At 42.0% G+C, this 25,110-nt stretch overlaps 1 protein-coding gene across 1 annotated transcript; it reads left to right on the top strand.

Annotated features, from left to right (window-relative positions):
* Positions 1–9,948: 9,948 nt before the first annotated feature.
* GLRX (glutaredoxin) lies at positions 9,949–17,087 on the top strand. The gene is made up of 3 exons (XM_048932041.1): positions 9,949–10,404; positions 12,997–13,111; positions 16,856–17,087. The coding sequence occupies exons 1-2, from the start codon at positions 10,207–10,209 to the stop codon at positions 13,102–13,104; spliced, it is 306 nt and encodes a 101-aa protein (XP_048787998.1). The 5' UTR covers positions 9,949–10,206; the 3' UTR covers positions 13,105–13,111; positions 16,856–17,087.
* The last annotated feature ends 8,023 nt before the right edge of the window (positions 17,088–25,110 follow it).

The following is a 25,110-nucleotide window of genomic DNA, read 5'->3' as shown; positions in this document are numbered from 1 at the left end:
CTCACATCCCTGAACCTCTAAGCAGAACAACATCCCTCCCATTGTAAGCAAAGCACAAGTTCAGGACCATCTGACCAAACTGAATGTGCACAAGTCCACGAGGCCCATGACACGCATCCCAGGGTCCTAAAGGAACTGGCTGATTTGGTTGTCAAGACACTATCCATCATATTTAAAAAGTCATCTCTATCGAGTGAACTCCCCAGTAATGGGAAAAAAAAAGGAAATATAACTCAGATTTTTAAGAAGGATAGAAAGGAATACCAGGGAAACTATAGGCTGATGGGCCTCACCTCCATGCCTGGGAACACTGTGAAACAGAGACTCCTGGAAGATATGTTAAGGCACATGTAAGCTGAAGAGGTGATCTGAGACAGCCAGCACAGCTTCACCAAAGGCAAATTATGACCAATCTGGTGACCTTCTACAATGGATGATGGCATCAGTGGACAAAGACAGAACAACTGATGTTGTCTACTTGGACATCTGCAAGGCCTTTCACATGGTCTCACATCCTTATCTCTAAATGGAAAGATAAGGATTTGAAGATTGGGTAAAGAACTGGTTGGGTGGTTGAAGCCAGAGGGTCATGGTCAGTGGCACTGCACTTGGGTTGGAGAAATCCCTTATACATGCACATACAGGGAGAAGAACTAATTGGGAGCAATCCTGTGGAGAAGGACGCAGGGGTTCGGGTGGATAAAAAGACAGAAGGCCAGCAGAATCCTGGACTGCACTGAAAGAGGCAGCAAGGAGAGGGAGGGGATGGTCCCTGCTCTGCCCTCATGAGTCCCCAGTTGGAGGGGGTTAGGGCCCCCAGCACAAGGAATACATGGAGCTGTTTGAGCAGATTGAAAGGATGCCATGAAGATGATCAGAGGGCCGGAGCACATCTCCTATGAAAAAATGATGTGGGAGCTGGGCTTGTTCAGTCTGGAGAAAAGAAAACTGTGCGGAGACTTATTGTGGCCGTTCAGTCCTTGAAGGGAGCTTATAAGCAGGAAGGAGACTGATTTTTTTACATGGCTGATAGTAATAGGATAAGGGGGAATGGTTTTAAACCAAATAAAAGCGAGATTTATGTCAGACTTGGGGATTAAATTCTTTAGTCAGAGGGCAGTGAGACCCAGAGAAGCTGTGGTGCCCCATCCCTGGAGACGCTCAAGGCCAGGTTGGATGGGGCCCTGGGCAGCTGAGCTGCTGGGGGGCAGCCCTGCCCACAGCACTGGTTGGGGCTGGGTGGGCTTTGAGATTCATTCCAACATAAAACCAGTCTGTGATTTTATGATCTCTGGGCTCTCAATCTCAACACTGACACACTCAATGTTTGTTTCTGATTTTTAAGGTCTGAGTTCAGGCACATGGTGTTGGTAGCTACTTGCACCTGAGACAGGAGATCCTGGTAGTCTTGCTGTCTTTTAGCACACCCCACCTGCCTGTTTGGGGTATTTTTGTTGCTAGAGGCAGACACAAAGGTGCTGCAGTGAGGACCAAGCTCTCACTAACAATGTCTGCTTATCAGGAGAGGCTGGGACACCTTGCTACACAACAACAGCTTTTCTCCTCAAGGAGTTCTTCTCCAAAACATGACCTACTTCCTTCTTCTCCTCTCTGATAATGCCTCAGACAGATCTCATCCCTGAATCTGAGATTAAGTAAAAAATTAACAAAACCACAAAACAAAACAAAGCAAAAACAAGTCAGTCTTCATCCAGAAAATCTGTTTTGAACCACAAAGCAATGATTTCTGTGACACATCTGGCAGATTTTGCTAGTTTTGGCTATCTTCCTGGTGCCATACGAAGCACTGTGCTCAAAGTGTGCAACAGTGGAGAAGAGGGAAGGAGTAACAGTAGGGGTATAAGCAGGGCTTCAGGGGCACTGCCACTGCCTTGCTGGGTGGTGCCAATGCACATCTCTCTCCCATAAGTAGGAAAACACTTCCACATTCTGCAAAACTCTGTTCTAATAGAATTAAAAATACCTGAGGGCACAGTCAAATGAATTGGCACTGACACTCACTGAGTTTTCAAGAGAGCTATCCGACCTCCCCATTTCTATTTGAAAAGAGGGAATCAGGTCACCTTGCTGTCAAATATTGTGCTCTCCTTCCCAAAGAAGCACCAGAAACACTGGCGTGTGTCCCACCATATCACTGCCTTCTGCTCACATGCTTCAGAATTCAGGGAGCGAGCCCCAGACACTCTTCTTAAATCACTCTTCAGGTTTTCCAGTAATTAAGAACGTGGGAATATAAAAATTAAAAAACAACAAAAATAACATGCCACCAACAAAAACAGAAGCCTGCAGGAAAGAAAAAAATATTTCATATCTAGTTGTTGGCTGTTTGTGGTTTCTTCCTCCATTTTTCTGGAGCTCTGTCAGACTGGCAGCAAAATAATGGTGGCACCATCATGGATGCCTGAGGCTGGAGGGTTTTATGGCACACCCCGGACACCAGCTGGAATCCTTGGATGTATCCACCAGCAGTGAATCCTGCCTCAAATCTTAGCATAGGAAGAACATACACTGCTTTCATGTTACTGAATTCCCTCTGTATTCCTCCTCCTCCAGCATCTGTGAGAGCAACATTACCTGAATGCCTGCTTGGAATACATCAGTACAATGTTTTGGCATCGGACCAGCTAACAATTAGGGTTCTTTTACAAACACTTAAAATCTGTTTTCTGATAGTTATCCAAACTTCTTTACTTGGCTAGCACACTCAAGAGTAAGAGTCATTTTTAGCTCTTGGCTCCAGCTACAAATGATGAAAGACAGACGGCTTTGCAGGGTAAGCAATGCAGCTTCTCATAATAAGAAAAAAGTCCAACATGTGTTGCATAATGCAATTATACATTAATATGGCACCCTCAGACACATACACAAGCACAATGACTTATTGAGAATTTCTGGCACAGAGGTAAAAATAAATTGTAATCTGATATATGTATTTCTTCTTTCTTTCTCAGAGCATTTTTCATCTTCCAACTCTGCTCAATTCAATTTTTCCATTACAGAATTTATGGCCCTGATTTCTCTACTCTGAATTAGCCTAGCTGACTTCATGCTGATGTGTATCAACAGCAGCACAAGGAAAAGCTGTGGATGCAAAATGTCTGCAAGACAGAGGCTCACACACCCTCCCAGCATTCTGCTGAGTAGTAGCATTGTCATTAGGAAATTGCTTTGAATTTTCTAATAGAATTACAAAGGCAAGAGGAAATATACTGAATTCCATCCCTGCAGAAGTCCAGCATCATAAATGACTCCAAGCACTTCTCAGCTGCAATATTATTCAATTAAACAAGTGCTCCATCACCTGGGGAACATTATTACACGTGGAGAAACACAAAGACAGGAAACATACTCTGTGAGACAAACACAGACTGCAAACAGAAGACAGGAAATTACTAACCAAAGCGAAGTGAAGTGGGAGATGCATGTTCGAAATGGTTTGCAGTGTCCCTACCTTGAAATTCATGCAGATCCACAAAAGATGAATTCTGTGTCCCCTCTTGAACAATGTAGACAAATATAAACACTGACTTTTGAACAATAAGTAAATGTGAGCAATCCTCATATATATCTATGAGGATTACTCAAAGCAAATTATGAAAGTAATCTGCATCAAAAAAAAAAAAAAAAAAAAGAGAGAGAGAAAACCTTTGAATTAATTGGAAGGAGGGCTTGAGGTCTGGTGTTTATACCGTGCCAGGAGGGAAGGGTTTGGGAACTCAACAGGAGGATTCCTTCCTTGACTTTGCTGCATCTGTTTGTGGCTTTATTTAAAAAAAAAAAAAAAAAAAAAAAAAAAAAAGAAGCTGTCTGAACCACTGCAAGCACCATTAAATGTATCCATGTAAATTTAACACCTAAATGACAACAGTGAACAATTTTCCACATTTTTGTGATAATGTCTAGCACATTTTAGAGTAATGAGAATATCTAACGTTACTGATATAAAATGTTTATTTAAAAATACATATCACGCTTTTAACCAGCCTATGCCCAGATATGTTAAATGCCTTCAGGCAAATATTCTTCAAAAGAGCAGGACCAAACCAGCAAGCCTTTTGTCTCACATACCTACTGCTATACCCAGCTCTTAATAGTTGCTGCACAGTAGAGTAGGAAAAGCTTGGGCACAAGTTCAGTCTTCTTCCTTCTTTGCTTCCTTGCTTCCTTGTTTCCTTTCTTCCTTGTTTTCTTTCTTTATCTTCCTCCCTTTCTTTATCTTCCGTTCTTTTTCTTTCATTCTTTCTTTCTCCTGTTCTCTCTTCTCTCTTCCTCTCTTCTTTCCTCCCTCCCTTCCTTCTTTCCTTTTCCTTTTCCTTTTCCTTTTCCTTTTCCTTTTCCTTTTCCTTTTCCTTTTCCTTTTCCTTTTCCTTTTCCTTTTCCTTTTCCTTTTCCTTTTCCTTTTCCTTTTCCTTTTCCTTTCCCTTTCCCTTTCCCTTTCCCTTATTCCTTTTCCTTTTCCTTTTCCTTTTCCTTTTCTTTTTCCTTTTCCTTTTCCTTTTCCTTTTCCTTTTCCTTTTCCTTTTCCTTTTCCTTTTCCTTTTCCTTTTCCTTTCCCTTATTCCTTTTCCTTTTCCTTTTCCTTTTCCTTTTCCTTTTCCTTTTCCTTTTCCTTTTCCTTTTCCTTTTCCTTTTCCTTTTCCTTTTCCTTTTCCTTTTCCTTTTCCTTTTCCTTTTCCTTTTCCTTTTCCTTTTTCCCTTCCCTTCACCCTTCCATTCTTTCTGCCTTCCTCTCTTCCTTTTCTTCCTTATTTCTTCCTCTTCCCCTTCTTTTCTTTTTCCTTCTCCTCTTTCTTCTCCTTTTCTTTCACTCCCTCTGTCCCTCAGACACATTTTAATTAGTCCAAAGTTAATTAAAAATGGGAACAAAATAATGCCAGAGTTCCAGCAAAACACATTTTACTCACGTGCCATCTGTAATTACCACAGCTCATCTTTTGGGCTGTGCCCCTTGTGCCTGCGCAACACAAGCTCGAGTCACCCGGTGTCACAACTTGACTCAAGTACCGGACCGAGAGCATCAACTCGCGGCGCGCTGCTGCCTCCCGGCGGAGCAGATCAGGATCAGCACAGCGCCGCCGGGCTTCAGAAACAGTTACACTGTGTTGTTGCTTGAGTCTTGTGCAAAAATACGCCGGGGTTCAAAGCTCCTCAACCAGCCACATGCTCCCAGGAGTGCAGCTTCACTCCAGGCGATGTTTATTTGGTATCTGTTCACCACTGTAACTGCATCTCATTCTGTTCTTCATTGTGTGCAACAGTCTACAGCCGTACTCATATGCATATCTGTGTGAAACCAGAGCAAAAACTCTGTCCTTGTAATAACGCAGCTTACTGCGTTTGCCAAGTGCAGACAGTCGTTCATTGCAAGAGGCTGAGAACATGGCTGCGTCTGTGCTGCCCGCGTGTAAAGTGCCAGAAACACCATATTTCCAGCTAAAAGGAATTATTTTACTGGTACAACTATTTCCTCCTGCCACATCACTCAAATGTCCGGATAATGGGAATTTCCTTCCAACTCTTCATCAAAAGAGCTTCTAATGCTTCATCTTTAACAAGATGAGATATCTGCAAAAGCACAATATTCCCCTAACACCAATCACACTGATCACATCTCACTCAGTCTTCAGAGGCATAACACTTTATCCTGCAAATACAACAATGCAGCCTGACATCAGTTGCATCTTCTCCTAATGTTTTAAACACATTCTGATCACAGTGCTCTGTACTTAAAGAATTCCCATAGGCTAGCAGATTGCCAGTAAAGGTAAGGTAAGCTGTGCTCAGCTGAGATCCCAAATATTCTCTCCACTTTGGAATAAATCCAACATTAAGGGAAATGATTTTGAAACTGTGGCAGTACTGCTGGTTTTGGACTGGATACTTGTTAACTCCCGGCTGGCTGCTGAAAATAGCTTCCAGCCATACGTGTGGCCGCACCATCGGAATCTGCTGACTTTGCTGGAATTTGCTGGAATTTTCCGGAATTTCCCCACCATTCTTGCCCAGATCAAGGCTGCAACTCCCTTTCTTCTGGTAAGAAAATGAATCAGTTCCTCACTGTCATGCGTTCTGCGTCTCCCACCAAATTTATCATCTAGTATTTACCAGAAAATAATAAAAATAATACCTAAATACCTTTGACAGTTTTGTAGACATTTTTGCATTAGCACTATACTTCTCTTACCATTTTTCCTTACCTTAATGATGCATTTTTACACATTTTCATAGCAGTTTTCTCCCAGAGGAAGTATACATTCTCCTTTTAAGATATTCTCAGGTGAATATCCAAAAGAGTGAACTTTTCTAGGATTTTCACACTTTCATTACAATAAGCTCTAGAAAAAGCAAGTACCGTGGAATCTGCAAGGCACCAGATAGGTGAGAGGTAAACCTTGTACAAACCTATCAGTTGTGGACCCTGAATACATGCAAATAAAGTCTGTCCTTGGCACAGAATGAGTAGTTCTGGTACACCATGCAGCAAATAATCAAATAGCTCAGTGAGCAATGACTGAAATATATAAACCCAAAAGCCACAGTTTTGCATCTGTTACTTTGTGCACCACCCCGTGGTGGGTGCAGGAAGGCTCTCCCTTGCAGACCCCCAGCACCAAAACCGCAGCCTCTTACGGCAGAAGCTGCCTTGAACTCTGATCACAGACTAAATATTAACATAAATACGCAGTGAAGGGCAGCCCAAGTCTCTCTGCCTTCCGTATTTCAGGTCTCTCCTTTGCAGACTAGTAGCCTGTTGCATTTCTGTACCTCCACATCTAGCTGCTGTTACCCAGCAGTCATCACAGCAGGCAGACATCTGCAGCACAGTTTTTCAGGGGAGCTTTGTAACTCTAGTAATGCCTGTGCATCTCTTGTATGAACAGTGATGAGGAAAGCCTTCACAAGGTTCTTTACAAAGAGTGAGCTGCTGACCTGTCATTTGGAAATGCAGACCATTGCTTAAATGTGTTTGGCATTACGTACAAGGAAGAACAAATTTTTTACTGCTAATTGTAATCATTATTTTCTCATCACAAGACCTCACACTGCAGAATTTACACATAAATCCAGAGGATTAAAGTTCCAGTTAACTCCACACCCACAAGTAGCTACTCACCGTGACATTTTGCTTCTTCAGCTTCTGTAGCATTTCTTTCCTTGTTTGTGTACCATGCACAGACATACAGCATGTATGTAAACTAAACAAAGAGTATAGCAATGACAGTGATGTCTGCCTTGTCTATAAGGTAAGGAAACCACTTAAGAGGAAGAATCTCAAGCCAGATGGAGCTGGATGTCCCAAACCAGTATCTGGAGCTGGTCTCTGAGTCAGCCAGCTGACTATGCTACAAAGGCAGCAGTTGCAAAACCTACAGTTAACCTGGCTGGGTTTTTTCTGAGTTCCCTTAGAGATATTTGATAAAAGCAAGGCCTGACTTTTAAGACTTTTCTTCTCATATACAGAACAGAACAAATTGAAGGAAATCTTCTGTGTTTTTATAACTGTGGGTAGGATTACTTAATTAACTAAGAAACATAACTGTGTTAAATGTTTCGAAAGAGCAAACTTTGAACTTCTGAAGAACTACTGGTTGCACATTCTTTGTTGGCTGTTTATCATTACACTGGAAAGAATATGACAGTCTGAGTCCTCTCTTGCAGCTTATTTTCCCTGGGAGTCTTCAGCCCAAGGCTCAGAAAAACAGGATCTTAGGAGCTTTTTGCCACACAAAATACATCCGTATTTCTTCTTTTTGACATTGACACAGGCATGGGATACAAGCAGTTCTGGAAGCTGTCACATAAGCAGAACCAGCCAGGACAGTAGGCCTTCTTGAAGAGGAGATATCTCTCAGCCATGCTTTGTTGTCTCCCACATTTCAGGTATTGTTTGGGCTCTTATTTTTTTCCAATGTCAGGTGTGATTTCAAAATTTCCCTGCCTTCTCTGTGCTCCTTGCCCACTTTGTCCAGAACAAAGCAAGCAAATTAGCTTGGCCACGTTCAGCACTTTCTTTGTCACATTTCTTCTTTTTTTTTTTTTTGCACCTTCTGTTTGGACCCTACACTGAACCCACCAACCACATCCTGGTAACTATAGGTTAACAGGCTTCAGAAATGCCCAAAGCACCTGTCACAGTTTCTCAAAACCTGTCAGCTTTCAAATCTATGAATTTGGTATATCCAGTCTTCAGAAAAACACAAAAGTAGTGCTTAAACTTTGCTGTATTTTCGAGATGGGAAACTGGTTACTAAAAACCAGACAACAGCTATCACAAAGGCTGAGGCACACCTAGCAGATAAAATAATCTGGGCAGAGCAGCTGCTCTCAGAAGTCCTCTTTTTTCTTAGAACAGATAGTGAACTAGAAGTTGAAACCAGGAAATGCCTGGCCTGGAATTTTCTTTGGTGTATTAAGCACACAGCTAATGCCTGGCAAGGAACTGCAGTATGGTGTGCAAAGAGAACCCAGCTGTCTAATGTTTTCTTTTTGATTTCTGCAAAGGAATGGGCAGTGCTCAGAATGCCTACATTTCAGTACATAACTGTGTGCTTTTCCTTCTACCATGATGCAACTAACTGGGAAGCCCTGTTTTGGGCAGGGGAAAAGATCCCATGTCTGCCTATAATCTATATGGTTGATGACAAGTTAAAAAAGAAGGAATGAGTCCTGGTGTTTCTTCCCAGTGCCATAACCAGAGGCAATGAGGGCAAATGGGAATGCAGGAGACTACACCTAAACATAAGGAAAACACTTGGTTGTTCCATCTCCGAGGTCTCCATTATTGGAGACATTCAAACTCCTACGGACATGATCCTGAACAACCTGCTCAAGGTGACCATGCTCTGAGCAAGGGCTTGGGCTGGGTGCTTTTCAGGGTTCCCTTCCCCTGAAGGCAGCCACATTGCCCATATGAGCAAATTAAATGTGTGGAAAGTGTTAAGGACTTACGGAAAGCAAACAGATCTAATTCAAGAAAAAGCAAAGCATTGGGCTGAGCAGTATTACATCCGATCTCAATAACTGACTTAAAGAGCCTTATTTTTTGCATCGTATATTTTCTAACTTAGGGAGGTAGGATACACCACTCAGAGGATCTCTAGAGGAGATAGAAGGATAAAGGATCCTGCAAGGATAAAGCTTGTTTATCTGGGCGTGGAATTCCATCCCATGCACATAGCTGTTACTCTGTTCCAGTGACTTCATTCTTTATATCTGAGGTTGGATCTCTTCTATGTGCTACTGGAGGTCTGGGTAGGATGTCAAGAAGAATTCTGCTGACCCCTAGTAGAAGAATTTATGCTAATGAATGATGTTCTGGCTAAAATTCTAGCCAAGATGTGGCCTGGGAAACTCAGTTGTAGTCAAGCTGATGGATACTGGAATACTACCCAGTGCCCTTACCTTGTGCCAAGGATGCAGAAGTCTCCTTCACCATGACACAGTCTGTGGACTTTCTCAGCAGGTGGAAATGGAACTTTCACATTAATCTGAATCTGCCCAGTTGTAGTGTGATATTTGCCATGCCTGAAGCATGCATGCAGCCTTAGCTGAAGACACAAGTCAGACACAGACTCTTTGAAAACTGAAACAAGTCTGACAATCCATCAAAGCACTTTCAGAAACTGAAGACAGGGAATCTCACCCATAAATGAATTTTCACATGTAAAAACACATACTCACAAAAGACTTAAATTTTGCTTTAATTTCTGGGAATGGCAGCTCTGAAACACCTTAGCTGCAGGTTTCCTGACACCTATATTGTCCACTTGTGGTGACAGTATCCTGAAGCTAGTGACAGGAGGTAGGAAAGGCTTAACCACACCCCTGTAAGAAGAGAGAGGCAACAGCAACAGCTCAGCCATTGGCAGAGTAATAGTTAATGAGAAACTACTGCAAACCTTGTACCAAAGCACATGCCATAAAATAACCCGTGACAGTTAAGCGCCTTCCTGCTTTTACACTGCTAGCTTGTTCACCAACTCGGAAAAAACAAACAGAAAGTGGAAGTGTTGCTGCTTTAAAGCAAGTGATCTGGTGTGCAAGAGATTACATCCTCCCAGGGAGGAGTTTTCGGGGAGGAAGGCAGTGTACAGCTCATAAATATCTGGGACAAAGCGTTGCTGTCCCATCTGCTTTGTGCTCGCTGGTGAGAAGCAGTGTTCCTGTTCATCCACAGACAGCGGCATGGTGGATTCTTTTGTGAAGAGCAAACTCGGAGATAACAAAGTTACCCTTTTCATAAAGGGATCCTGCCCTTTCTGCAAGAATGCCATAGCATTGCTCAAGGAATTCAACCTTCTGCCAGGATGCCTGGAAGTGGTTGATATCACTGGGATGGATGACGTCCAGGATTACTTCCAGAAAACTACAGGGCAGCGAACTGTAAGTTCTGGTACTTGTTTCAGAATTTCATGACAGAGGACAGCCTGGGCAGCTATCACAGGAGGTGAAGCAAGGTCTCTTTCCCAAGCAGTTTATTTTCAGTGAAACGGTTCAGGTTTCAGGGAGAAGCTCCACCTCTCCCTATTTTTGTAATTGCTCTCTGCTCTGAAGTACTGCTGCTCTCCAGCAGTGTTCTTACTGTGCAGCCACTGTAGAGACCTGTGAGGCCGTGCCTTGTGCCTGGAGCTGTGGCACTCCAGTAACATTTTATACAGAAAAAGCTGGATCTGGTGGATGCAGAGGGCACCTTCACATTCACACTGTCACCAGAAGTTCCGTCTGCAGTTGTGCTTTGAATCTGCATAAGTCAGCACAGGTGTGTTTGGAAAGGAGAGAGTGTAGAGCTGTGGGTTTCCCTGAATTTGGACTCTTGTTTCATCCTCCAGTGTTAAGTGGAAAAGCATTCTGAATTGCCTCATTTAATCCAGCAGCAGAGTGAGACACTGTGCTTGCAAAACCTATCAGCCGCTTATTCTGAAGCTTAGTTAAACAATTGTTTGTATTACGGAGCAATGCTATGTTCTGGAGTTGCAGGAATTAATTCCCGCAGAAACGCTGACATGCTGATGGGGCAGTTTATGCGTCAGAGTGAGTTGTGCTCTCGTGAAACAAACACGCCTTTTTCCTCCCATTCTACCAAACCAAGAGCAACCACTTACGATGAAGTGGTGTCTGGACTTCTGGGGCTTTTTCCATGCTCCTGGGATGCCGTGGGCTGTTCTCACTGTGTGCCTAGAGAAAGCCCAGGAAAAATCCAGACCTGCACTGATTCTGGGACTGCTGCATGGTCCTGCAGGGGCGGTCCTGGTCTCTGTTCATCAGTGCTACCTGCCACCTCCCATGAAGTCCCTGATCTCAGCATCAAGCCAACTTCTTGGCTTATTTTCTGTTTGGCTTTCCTATTTTCAGCCACTTAGAGGCAACAAGAGGATACCTTCTTCCTCACTGCCCCTGCTCTGAGCCAAATGGATTTGCTCACACTGGCACACCATCAAACTCCAAACCCTCCTGGGGCAGGTTGCTTGTGGTTACCCTACACTACATGCTGGGGTAATCAGTTCTTCTGCATATCCTGCCTCTGACATGGTTATGACAACATATTAGCAGCTAAGCTACTCCTTGTGTGTCACACAGGCAATCTTGCTCAGCTTCCTGGGAAGAGCATGCAACAGCCAAGCATCCTACACCTCACCCTAGGGCTGCCGGAGAGCCCCAGCACCCTTATTTCACACTGACTTCCACTAATATCTCTAATGATTCTTCCCACATCCCCACCGTGTCATAGCACTAGACTCGTTGCATCTTTTGGGCAAGCATATTAAATATGTCTTTCCCCTACCTATCACAGTAGGTATACTGCTACATGCTGGTGCCTGTCCCTGTGGGCTTCATCAAAACTCATACTGTGAGCTCAGTCACAGCTGTGGAGTTGAGCTGTGCTGGCAATGGCAGTGGGAGCATGAAAGCAGAAGTACTTTCCCAGCAGCGAGGGAATTTAGGATGGAGAGATGGATAGCTTAGCTAATGGAGCCACGTACTGAAAGTAGCAGGTGATTTCACAGCAGGAGAGCGATTGATAGCACTGGTAACAAGAGAAGCCACCCACAGAAAGAGGAAGTGAATTCTCTGGCTGATATGTTTTAATGGCCAGTGAGAGAAGTCATTACTGAAAGCAGAAAACAAATTCCCAGCAACAGAGATATGGGGGAGAGGGTTTTCTTGCACTGTGTTTCACTCAGTGAAGACAAGCAGATTCTGAGTGCTGCCTGGATCAGGTCTCACGAGGCTTGTCTTCCCTGATGCTGCAGTTATAACCACAGAACTGCTTGGTTTGGAAGGGAGCTTCAAGCCCATCCAGTTCCAAGCCCCTGCCATGGGCAAGGATACTTCCCACAAGACCAGGCTGCCTGGGGCCCCATCCAACCTGACCTTTGGGGCACACTCATCCCTTGAAGAGGTCTCGGATGCTGAAATTCAGTAATTGTGCCTAATCTTTAGGAAAGTCTTTTATTATTATCTTGACTCTGCACCAATTGCCTGTCCTCTGTACTCAGTCATCAGATAAGTGGCCTCCTGGCAGGCACTAAAGTTGTCCATCTGCTGCCACAGACTTGAGGAGATGGCTGGCTGCTACTGCACATTCTGTGCGTGCCATTGCAGTAAGAGAAATTCATTCAACACAAAATGAGGAATGAATGAAAAGGGCAGATGTGATGAAAAGGGACAAGAATAGGAAAGGAAATAGTAGATGGCCACAGTTATAAAGTAGGAGGAGGACTATAGGCCATAAAAAGGGCACATGGAGAAAAGATTGTGACAGCAATGGAAGTTCGCCATTCAAATTAACCTTGTTAGGCAGACAGGTAGCTGTGCATCCTGTCTGGCACCTTGTTGTGGCATGGGATGAACCTGGGGGATGGTGTGAGCTCTTGGCCGCTTTATCACAAAGATAGCACATTCTAGATAAATCCTCTCCACACTTTTTCTTGTCACTGATTACTGATTAAGCTGTATCTCTCCTCCTGTGTCCAGGTCCCTCGTGTGTTTATTGGGAGAACGTGCATTGGAGGATTTTCAGATCTGCAGAAGATGGAACAGCAGCTTCCCACAATGCTACGTCAGATTGGTGCTCTGGTGTAGCTGAAGGGTAGGTAGTAGGGAGTGCTCGCAGGCCAATAGCAATGCTTTTCTTGGTACTACAGATAGAATCTAAAGCAATCCATGGCAAGGACAACATTTGACGGCACACCTGTGTAATGTACACATTGCAACGTGATAGAGGACAAGGTGCAGCTAATTTCAGTACACAGAACAAGGCTTACGGCCTTTTGCTTCTTCTGTGAAAGGCTTACAGGTGGTCAGCAGGCCAGCTCTGTCTACGGGACTAAAGATGTCGGATAGTTCCTCATCTGAAATCTGTAATCAAATATCTCCTAGTTTATCTTCTTTCAGTTGGAAACTGTGAAATTACTGAAACTGATTTGTCATTGCTGTTGTTTTCCTTTCCACTTGTAATGCTAAAGCTTAACCAGATAGAGCACTGTTGTGTGCCTTTATGTGACACAGAAGTCTGAATTCACCTCTGAGGTCCCCAGGGGCAGCATTTGCATTACAAAATATTTGACAGCACGCATTTCAGTATCTAGCCTTTGCCTAGGATGTAGCTTGAATGGTTCAACTTTCCTTTTATATTTCTCTTTTTTATTATTAGAAAACAGAGCCTGCTGCTTTAAAAAGAACTCTCTCACTGCTCTAAAGAAGATAGCCTCTTATTATATTGTAACTGGCTTTAAAAAACAAATGGGCACTCTGTGGTAGATGTACTGTCCTTTTCCACTACCAAGCTAATGCACTTCTGTGAGACAGCTATACGACATGCCTGTTGCAGTCATGAAGCACAATGATTTCTGTTTTAGTGAGTATAAGGGCTGTGTGAGACATATGCATGAACTGGTGCAAATTGTGAGTGGAAATTTTCTAGAAGAGAAAGCTCTCTCCACAAGACACAGAACATTTCATTATAAATCCCTCAGCTAATTCCTAACAGACTGAGTTTAAACCTGCCCAGCAATGTAGAAGGATCCCAAAGTGGGTCCCCAGAGAATCAGGTTTATACTTGTGCTTGCAAGGAGCAGGGCTTGAAGTGCCGCTAGCCTGGAGATATGCTGTAACAGGGAATCACCAAAACAGAAAAGATGCATTCTGATTAATTCTGTGCAGGTGCTGTATGTGTTTGTAGTGTCTTAATGCAGAGTGGTGGAGGCCCTGGCACAGCTACCCAGAGAAGCTATGGTGGCCCATTCCTGAAGGCACTCAAGGCGAGGTTGTATGGGGCCCTGGGCAGCAAAGCTGGTGGGGGGCAACCCTCCCCACAGCACAGAGTTGGAACTTCAAGGTCTCTTCCAACCTAAACCATTCTGTGATTCTATGATTCTGTGAAATGTCATGTAGAGGATGAGCAGCATGAAGAGCTGTTCAACATGTAAACTGGGGTTGTTTATGTCTGTGGGTTTGTTTTGCAACAATGCGATGCTGCTGGTAGACTAGAGGAGAACCAGACATCAGAAATACCTCAGCCAAGTAATCACCTGAGAAGGGATCATGCTTTCCTAATTGTTACCTTCAGCAAAACCCATGCAATCAGGATGCTCAAAAAGAGGCATTTGCAAATTCATTGTGAGGCCAGGCATATAGCTGGATCCAGTGTCTGGGATACCATACAGTATTAGTCAGTGGTTTGAATCATTTCACAAAGCCAGAAATATAGCTGGATAATTCCTGGCCTTGTGAAACAATTCTGATCACTGACTAATACCGTATTTACATGTGAATATACATGACACAGAGCACACTAATTCCTGAGAAGGGAGAAGACCTTTCACAATCCTGTGACTATCCTGTCTGTACAATATCTGGAAGTGTTAGTTTCTAACTACAGGCATGCTGTGTTCACATTTGATGAAAATCTCTTAACGTAGCAACCTTCAGGAGCATAACATAGGATTCTTGCTCTTCTTGTGCCATAAAGCCACAGGAACCAGAATCCTGGTCCCAACACAGAAGAGGAAATAGTGGCAGCCCATGGCAGGTTTTGGGACTACCACAGTAGATGTCACTTCTACAGAACAGGAGACAACGTCTTGGCCCTCCCTAACTGCACAACATGAACCTGGCTCTGCAAGCTTCACAGTAAAGTCACAACAGATTTCACCCACACAGTCTGGAATTTTAAGGTAGATTTTGCTGTTCTTAGCAATAAGGAGCAAAGACAGCATACTAGGTAAGCTGTGACTACCATGGTGGTCTTTGCAGACAATTTCAACACCATGAAAAACCTGCAAAGAAACACTTCATGCTGTAAGTTGTCATGTTTCACTGTGGATCAGAATATTCTGAGATACAGTGATGGCCAAGTGGAGTCTGTGGGTGACCACCCACTTCTCCAACCTGCTTAGCTCCTTGTGAAGGGTGCTGCTGCCCTTGAGAGTATCAGTCTCTATCACAGTCCATCCTCTGCCTCCTTCTCACGCACAGAGTCAGGAACTTTATTACAAAAATTTGCCTCTATTACAAAAGGAGGCAATCATGTTGGTCAGGTATGGTTTGCCCTCAGTGAACCCATGCTGATTATTTCAAAACATCCCCTCCTCCTTCACATGGCCAGAAATGCATCCAGGGAGAAGTGGCTCTGTGATATTCCTAGGGACAGAAGGGAGGGATTTTCGGTCTCTTTTGGCCTCAGCAATGGTTCCACATGTCTTTGTTCACCCATTTCCTGATAATGCAGCATTAGAGGATGTCTTTATTGTCCACTGACATCCCTTGCAAGTCACTTGAAGCTAGCACTGGCTTCCCTGGCATCACCCCTACATATCTGGGCAATGCTTCCAAATTCCTCCTGTCTAGTCTGTCTCTGCTTCCAGCTTCTGTGTGCTGTCCCTTCACATCGGAGGCATGCTGTGAGATCTTTGTTTAGCCAGCCTCCTGATTCATCTGCTTGTTTTCTGGAGGGTTTTGGATAGACCCCTTTTACACTCAGGGTGGGGCAGAAATATGTGTCTGTGGCGGTAGACAGAAAGTCTCAGTCTTACTGAGCGGTAATAAAAAGTAAGAAACAGAAAGCAGACACTGCAATGTGCTGTCCTTACTCCTTAGTTGTACACAGGAAGAAGCATTGAAGGGAAACTCTGGTGCTTGTGACTTGGGCTAGCCGGTCAGCTTGCTGGTGTCGCACTGCAAGGGACAGTGTCATCAGGCTGAGACAGCCTTGCTCAGCAAACATGCTGCGTGTGCCAGGCACAGTGTAAAAAGAGCTATCTGTATCTAGCATTAGAGCATGCTGATGAGATGGTTGCTGGCTTGGTCTGTTACTCATGATCATCAAGTGTGCCATCAACAATCTGTTGTACCATGCACTCAAATGTTTTTTCAACACATATTCTGCTTATCCACAAGTTAAGATGCAACTAATTGTAGAAAGAGACAAGGGTGTATTTGTGGGAATGGATGAGCAGAATTATAAAATTGTGAGGTCTGTACAATAAGGAGCTCACTATAATTGCTGCTCCTTGAATTAAGCATGAAAGCAGTCATCTGGCTGAATTTCTTGCTGTATAAAGTCAGAGGTGCTCATTTTCCTTAATGAACTGTTTTGGTATGATGATTTTTATTAGACTGAGCTTATATATAGTTATACAAAATACATATAATGTCTATATTTGACTCAAAACAGTTTACATATTCAGTCATTATTTATCTATATATGTGTTATATGTGTACATATGCACACACACACAGAAGCAGTGTTTAAAAGGTCTCCTAATTCTGTTCTGTCATGCTGTTGTATCAGTGAAGTTACAGCAGTGATCTCTTCTAATGCTTCTGCTTTCAGGAGAGACGACCACAAACTCTGACCTTGCCCTCTCAACATGCATGCATCTTGGAACAGATTCCTCCCGGCTGCTTTTTGTGGGATCATACACATCTTTTTGGGGAATGCAACTTCTCATTTCATTCATATGTACTTCAATATGTCACATCTCTTCATACTTCCTGTGGTTCTGAAAAGAAGTTCAGACTGTTAAACAATTTAGCTCAATAAAATATACTTGAACAAAGTGGCTGAGCTCACCACTGTGTTTCTTCTACTGTGCAGGCCAACTCACACTCTCATTCTAAATGTCTGTTTTCTTTCTACAGTCTTTCTTCCACATATCTTTCCCAGAAGGCTTTATGGAAACTCTCAGTGTTTTCCATGTCCTTTAAAAAATATCATTAAAATAGCTAAAGCACACACTGCTGTCATGCTGTAACACAACCTGAAACAAATGCTGCAGCTTGCTAAGGTTACCCCAATCCTTAATACCTTTTGACTAAGATCTCACGATGCAGTCGTGAAGGTCAGTGCAGCCCTTTTTTGGTAAATATTTTGTTACAACACAACTGCTGCTGGAAGTAGTATGAGCTTCCATATTTCTGACTGCAATCTAAGAGTTACCTGACAGAATATGCCTGGGGCTGTGCAGCTGATTCAGAAAGCTGCTGGTTGAGCTTTGACTCTACAGCACTGGCCAAAGGCAAACCTAAGTCAATAGTGTTGTGCAAGAAAGCGTTTGTGGGAAATGGACAGTACAACTACTACCAGATCAAACTGGGTGAAGAGCTGCTGTAAAAACTTAGCATTCAAATAATGCTGTGTCAAAAATTGAAAGTTTAAGGAATTTTTTAGTTGATTATGAGGAAAAAACAAGCAAGCAACAACAACCAAAAGCACCATAAAACCCTTCTCAATTCTTTTCACTATTATTATTTCCCTCCTCCTTAAAAATAAAATGCTTCCTCTCTCCCTCTCTCCTTCCTTCCTTCCTTCCTTCCTTCCTTCCTTCCTTCCTTCCTTCCTTCCTTCCTTCCTTCCTTCCTTCCTTCCTTCCTTCCTTCCTTCCTTCCTTCCTTCCTTCCTTCCTTCCTTCCTTCCTTCCTTCCTTCCTTCCTTCCTTCCTTCCTTCCTTCCTTCCTTCCTTCCTTCCTATTAAAAGCTGTGAAATTCTGTGGAATTAACTCAGTATCTGAAGCTTATTTTTGTTCTGATAAACATGTTAGCCTTTAGGATTTGCTGATCAAACAAAGGTCTAAGTGGAAGAATACAGACCAATTTTGGGGCCACTGCATCAACATGGCCTTGATGTGGCCCCTGAGCACTGCCTTTGTCTCATGGTATATCACATGAGACAGCACGAGCCATCAGCTCAATGAGAAGCCATGAAACCCATTCTCACTTTAAATTCCACATGTGAGTCAACTCTGGTTGCTTGTCTTTGTAAAACTCCTTAAAAGATAAAAATGCTGTGGACGTGCCTGGAAAGCAGTGACGATCACAAAAACTTAATTATTAACAAGTTTAAAGTCCTTTTCCTCTCGGCAGATCAGCAATTATCACATTTCAATCAGTCTTAGTTTAAAATGACTCATGAGAATTTGTGTGTATTTACATTTGTTCAGCATATCTTAACACTATTCCAGGAAAAGAGCAGTCTGTAAACATGAGAAGGTCAGGGTGGACATTTCCTATATTGCATGGTAGGGTCTTTTAAAACAGTGCTCAGGCAAAATTTACTATTTCCAGTCCTTTTACATAGCTAGAATTTTCGCTGGGTGAAAAGTTTAACACCTAGTAACAAAGTCCAAATGTATTACCATCCACTGACTCAGAAAAAACATTAAGTTTAATCTGCTGTGGAAATTTTCTTCCTGTGCTTACGCAGGTGTGCAGGTGTGATTGTGCAGGATTTCAGATGGTGGGCAGTACTGATGGCTGCTGGCAATGATGAGAGCAACTGTTCAGTCAGTGTTAAGTCTACAGCCACGATTCTCTATTTTTAGTGCTTCAAAAAGTCACACTGACTCCCTTTTCAGCTTAACACTTCTGAAGAAAGCTATTTTGGGACACATCTGTCATAAATCAAATACTGCCACATAGATCTCAGCAAGGGCTGAAATATTCGGCCTATAACAACATCTTCTATGTGTTTCCTAACAAGTAAAGAGCTTACCTATTTAGCTGTGTAACTGTACCACTTTTTGCAAGCCGAAATATGAGAGGAAAGCAAAAATAGCTAATTTCAGCAATTTATGAGCAATTTTACCACCTATAAAGCATTATTACAATGCTGTTTATGAAATGCAGTTCAAATTTAGAGCAGATGACCATGCTGGTACAATCTGCCTCAGTGATTTTGCTCCCCAGCAGTGGGCCAGCAGCACCTCAGAATCTATGCTGCAATGTGAAGCACCCACAGCACTGTCTCTGAACATCACCCTATTCACCACCCATCCCTTCTTTTCAAGAAAATTATGTTCACACAGTGAACACAGAGAAACAGTGTGAAGGAAATAGCATAAACCATTTCAAAAACCAGCTGGATATTAACATTCTCTGGCTAAGACATCATCCACAGTCTGAGTACCACAGAGTTCAACTTGGACATGGTTCTGGTTTTCCCCATTTCCACAGGTATGAAATAAAAAAACATTGATAGGATTTACATCAGCAGCTGGGTTTTCTAACAGGATTTGGGATTATTCAGTGTGCAAAAAACAGAGACACAGTGCTGTTAAGTTGTAACTACCAGAAAATCTGGTTGCCTTTCCTGGATGTTCAGTTAATTTCTACAGATCAATTAGTTTCTACAGCTTTTACCATAGATGGAACAACCAGAATTCCTCACAGCTGGGAATAAAAACAAAAACAAACAAACAAAATCTCAGTGTTTTTTCATATAATCACAGTGGTGAATATGAGTTTAGGAACAGGAATATGTTGCTATAGCTTATAGGCAAAACTCATAACATGACAAATAAAGTTGATGAGGAAAGGAGAATATTGATTTTTAAAGAAATGTTAAAATTCTCAGAAGTTCGCACATGAAGCTGATATGGCACTTTAAATGATAAATATATGTAAGGAACGTTAGCCATGAAAGAAGACTGTCATGACATGATCTGCAGAAATGTGGATAACTTCATGCCAACCCTATTGAGCAGGTGTATTCAGAACTGCTGCTGTTCAGTCTCTCCCATTTTCTTGGCTGAACTATTTCCACTTCAAAACAAATTCTACAAAATGAAGTAGATGGCATTTTAAGGGTCAAGATAAAAACAAACAAACAAGCAAACAAGCAATATCTCTGAAGCTGCTGGAGCAGAACTGCTCTTTGAGGTGTGCTGCAGTTTGCTAGCACATTGCATGTAGTGCAGCAGGGGACTTGAGTGCTTCCCATGAGTGCTGATGAGCAGCCTGTATCCTGTCAGTAAGATGTCCAGAACACAACTGAAGAGCCAATGCTGGATGCAGCACAACCTTACCAGCAGTGCAACACTCCAGCGATATTTTATTTCTTTTGCAGTGTCTTGCTACACTTCATGGGGAGAGAATACAACGCACTGACAATGCCAGTCTTACAAGCTGACCATAAAAGCATGAAATATTTCAGTCAGTCAAGTCCTTCTATATGTTGTACAAAGATCAGAGAATTTTTTTCCCCTCTTCTCCCATCAGGCCTCGCCACTCAGAGCATTCAATGGCCAGAGGCTTGCCCACACCATTCTTTTCCTTGTAAGCAGTGGCTTCCCCACCTCACATTTTAAAACTGAATACAAGGGCAAGATTAAGTATCAGTGCAAACTCATCGATGGGGTTGTTCTTAACCTCAGCTTGGAGAGAACTGCAAGAGGCCTGCTCTCCCCAGCTGTCCCACCGTTCTGCCCACCCTGCAGGCACTGAGGGCCGCATCCTGCTTTCTTTCTCCTGGAGTCATTCCGAGCTTCAGGCACAAATGCAGCCTGTGGTGGGGCCTTGTGCAGGGTGAGCTCCTATGCTGGAGAGAGCATGGCCCCTACCATGTCACAGCCACTGTGCTGTGTTCCTTCCTCACTGCCACGTAGCTCACAGGGTATTGCACTCATCCTGTTTTTGCTTACCCAGTTTTTGTTTTGCATTCCTCTGTCATGTTGCCTCTTGCTTCTGGTGAGCCAAAACAATTTCCTGTTTTCTTTCTAACCCTTCTTCAAACAGCTGAAACTGAAATTCAATAAATAACTCCAACTCACATTCTGTTGTACTTTCATGTCTTTTCCCATCTCCTCCACATCCTCTGCACCTGCCAAGTCCCAGCACCAGTAATGCCCTGGCCCTACTGCACAGCTGTGAGCTAGAGCTACCCCGTTTGTCTGAATACCAGAAAGTACTTCTTTATTGTAAGAGTGACTGAGCAATGGGACAAGCTGCCCAGAGATGTTGTTGTGTCTCCTTCCATGGAGACAAAAAGCCATATGGACATAATCCTGGGTAATGTGCTGTGGGGGTCCTTACTTGAGCAGGAAGCTTGGACCAGATGATCTACAGATGTCCATTCCAGCCTTGACCATTCTGTAATTCTGTGGTACTGTAAAAGACCTCCTGAGCCTCAGCAAAACACAGCAGCAGTTCTTGTTTTCCATGGTAAAGAAGCCATGTAGAGGCTGCATTTGTTGCAGAGGTGCTTGGGCAGCTGCCCTCTTTGGGGAAATATTCTGCAACAAGCATCCAAGTATTTGGAATTCATTCTGAGTTATTTCCAGTGTGTTACGAGCGTCCCTCAATTAGCAAGCAATAAATGGATTGGCTTTTCAAATAGAGTTGCAATATTGAGACCTTCCTGCCTCTTACTCAGTGGAATAGTGGAGCTGCTTTTTGTAATTATTCAGCTTTGTCTCATCTCATTTTCTGCAAATAATAAGCATTGTTGGGAGCTGATGAGACTGATCACTTGCTCTTTGCTGCATCACTAGCAAGAAAAGCTATGCAAAATACACATTTCTTGTTCTCTTTATATGACTGTAAGTTCAGAAATGAATAAGTAGCTAAATCCTTTTGGTCTAATACAGAACTATTCACCAAAACTTCATCTCAGACTGACATGAAGAGGGAGAAAATGTCACTGAATGGAGAGGGCCTTAGTTTAGGGTGTAGGGAAATATTGCAGTACAAAGTGATTTTTTCCCTCACTTATCACATCATGCATAAATGATAAGTTAATAAGCTATCAAAATATTTCCAACAGTAATCACAAATGTAACACAAATGAGACAATAATCATGAGAGCTAGCGAAAATCTTTTTATTTTGTAGCAAAATTTTAAATATTAAATCTAATAGCATGTACATTTAGTCATGGCATATTGAAAGAACAAGCATATGCATAACGGAGTAGAGTAATGTTTTTTTCTTCTAATTCTGTTTTCCCAAATCAAATACACCAACACCTAATGGACTACAGCAGAAACTCTTTAATTATACTGTGGAAAACACTATTAGTGCAGAAATGCTTTTTATCAGTCTGTGTAGGTCTTAGTGCTGCGTTGGGACAAGCGTACACATATACATAGCGAAAATTATACGGTATAATCTATTACTTGTACAACTCCACTTCTAGAAGAGAATTTCAAGATCTATCTCCAATGAAGGATTCAGAAGTCAAATTTCCACCTAAATGTCTGTTCAACACTGTAATCTCAAGCCCTCTGAAACCTGCTCAGCTACTGCCTAAGGTTACCCACATTCACCACCTGCCTTTCTTTGAGCCCAACATTCCCAATGCTCTTGGAGTCAGGAGACGCTAGGACCTGTGCAACCCTCGTGAGTTGGCATCGAGACATTTGGGTCTCTGCCTGCCACCCCCAGGGCAGTGTAAGACATGTAGCTTAGAATGCCATCATGTTGAGGCAGCTGCTGGTTCTGTGGGTTCTGTCTAGATGCAAATCCTAGTTCTCACAGAGAAAAAAGCTCTGGGGCTGTTATAAAATCAAAAACTATTTCACTTTATAATACATTGTTTATCAGAACGTGGCAAGTCTATTTTAAAGTGAATAGGATGCTACTAATAGGATAACTGTGGATTACCTGTAAAACATCTTGAGCAATAATCTCCTACAGTAATAACACATCAGCTTTCCTCTGCCTTTTCAAATTCACTTGTTCAAATAACTCTTTCCAGCTGCTTCCTAAATTTTACTTTATGCCATATCAAAGATCCTAACATATTATTCATACAAAGTTAATTAACAAATACCAAATTCGATAGGGCAGTAATTTCTGATCCATGATCTCTGTACTGTACTGCCTGTCAGAATACTAAAAAAATACTATTAGCAAATAGCCAAGCATCATGATCTACTCTCAGCTAATGTCAAGATTTTAAAAATAGTTTTAGGATAAACACATTTCTACAGAAAATCATCACACAGAATAAAATTGAGAATTACTCATTACAATTACTCTAAGAATTTAAATTTCTCTCATGTTCCATATTTGCAAGGTTAACATATCTCCACCTGATACAGGTGGCATTATGGGGATACTCAGTAAGGTGGAAAGCTGTCTTAATGCCTGAATAATATCATGTGGTAAACCTGTGAATAAATAATAAATATCTTTATGCTGCCTGGATTCTCCGTATAAAACCTGTGATTACCACAATATCAAAATATTGGTTGGATACAAAGTTCATATAGCCATTAAGCCTACTTAAATGTCTATAAAACATCTGCACAAAGTTAAAAATAGTATTTCATCATATCTTAACTTAAATTACTGGCAAAATACTAACTTCTAGCAAAATAAGACTGAGAAAGCATTAAAAATTTAGGACTGCATGCAATGCAGGCAAACATTCACATAAATTTGCCTAATTTTGTACAAGAATTCAGTATGAGTCATAAAACCATATCATCAGTGAACAAGCTGGCTGCTGATATAGAAGCATGCATTGAGTGAGCATGCAGCCGGGCATCGAGGCAAGGTAAAGGTCAGCTGTTTGCCCATTTTTGTTCATGACTTTGTGCTCAGAGAAAGTACAAGTCTTACTCCTACCTAGCCAGCTAATTTATGCTTTTAAGGTGAATGACATAATTAGGAAAAAAACCCCTTTCTATTAATTCAAGTGCAATACATATTACTTTCCTAATCTTTTTTTCATTTCTTTTTCAGTGATCTTGAAAAAGCAATGTAATGCTCTATATACGTGCAAGATGCAATGATATCTTGTCTTTTAATGAACTCTAAGGCCTCCTGACAAGCTAAAAATAAAAGTGATTTGTCATTCTTATATAAACTAATCTTAGAATTTCCAGCCTGCACTAGACAGAGAAACATTTTACTTTCCCAGAATAGAAGACATTGTTCCACTTTATGCAAAACATCGCCATAAAGAAACAACATTCCTTTGATTCTAGCGTGGAATTTGAAAAGAAGAATTTGCCTATGAAAATTTAAAGAAATGTTAGAAAAAAATGGTCATGTAAGCAGAAAGGATTCAGCTCCAGCAATTTGCAGTGCCATCTTCATCTCACAGACAGTTTCTTGGAACATCTGAGATGCTCTGCTCTGAAATTTGGGGAAACACCCAGTATTTTTTCTTTGTCTTTCCTTTGTCTTTCTAGGCTCAGATAACACATAAGAAAACTAAGGGTAAATGGCAAAGTAGAATTGGAAAAAAAAAGTACAAGAAGACTGATAATAATGCTACACTCAGATAGATATTCTCAGTGTAAATGTTGGTTCATTTCTCATAACAGTAATACCTACTACAATATTAATGGTAAGAGAAATGAATAATTCAGATCTGTGATCCAAAGAACATACCCTTAAAGGCTGTGTGCTGTTGAAGAGTCACCCTTTGCATAGTATTCAAGATTCACTTCTTGTATCTGAGAAAGTAACCACGCATTCAGAAAGTATGGACATACAGTATGACCTCTCTAACAAAAGTGCTCTACAGATGAAAGCAGGCTGTCTTATCTTACTTACTGGGAGGAAAAAGTATTTTTATTTCTAGACATTTGGCAGGCACTAAAGAATATACTGATGCATAGCATTCCCCAGGATTAAAATGTCTGATTATATGACTATAAGATTCCTACTGAAAGAAGGGAAAAATTTAACTTGGAATAGCAAATTAAAGCTTACTGAAGCATATATTAATCTTACTCTTTATTTTGCAAACCAATGAATTGCAGTAAATTTTAGTATTCTGAGATATTATGAGTTGGCCTCTCAGCATCCAAGCAATGATGATCTTATTCCTACTATACACAGATTTAGAAAAAAATACAT

This window comes from Lagopus muta, chromosome Z, assembly GCF_023343835.1.
Source record: "Lagopus muta isolate bLagMut1 chromosome Z, bLagMut1 primary, whole genome shotgun sequence".
Taxonomy (NCBI): Eukaryota; Metazoa; Chordata; class Aves; order Galliformes; family Phasianidae; genus Lagopus; species Lagopus muta.
This window is presented reverse-complemented; position numbering and strand designations above follow the sequence as displayed.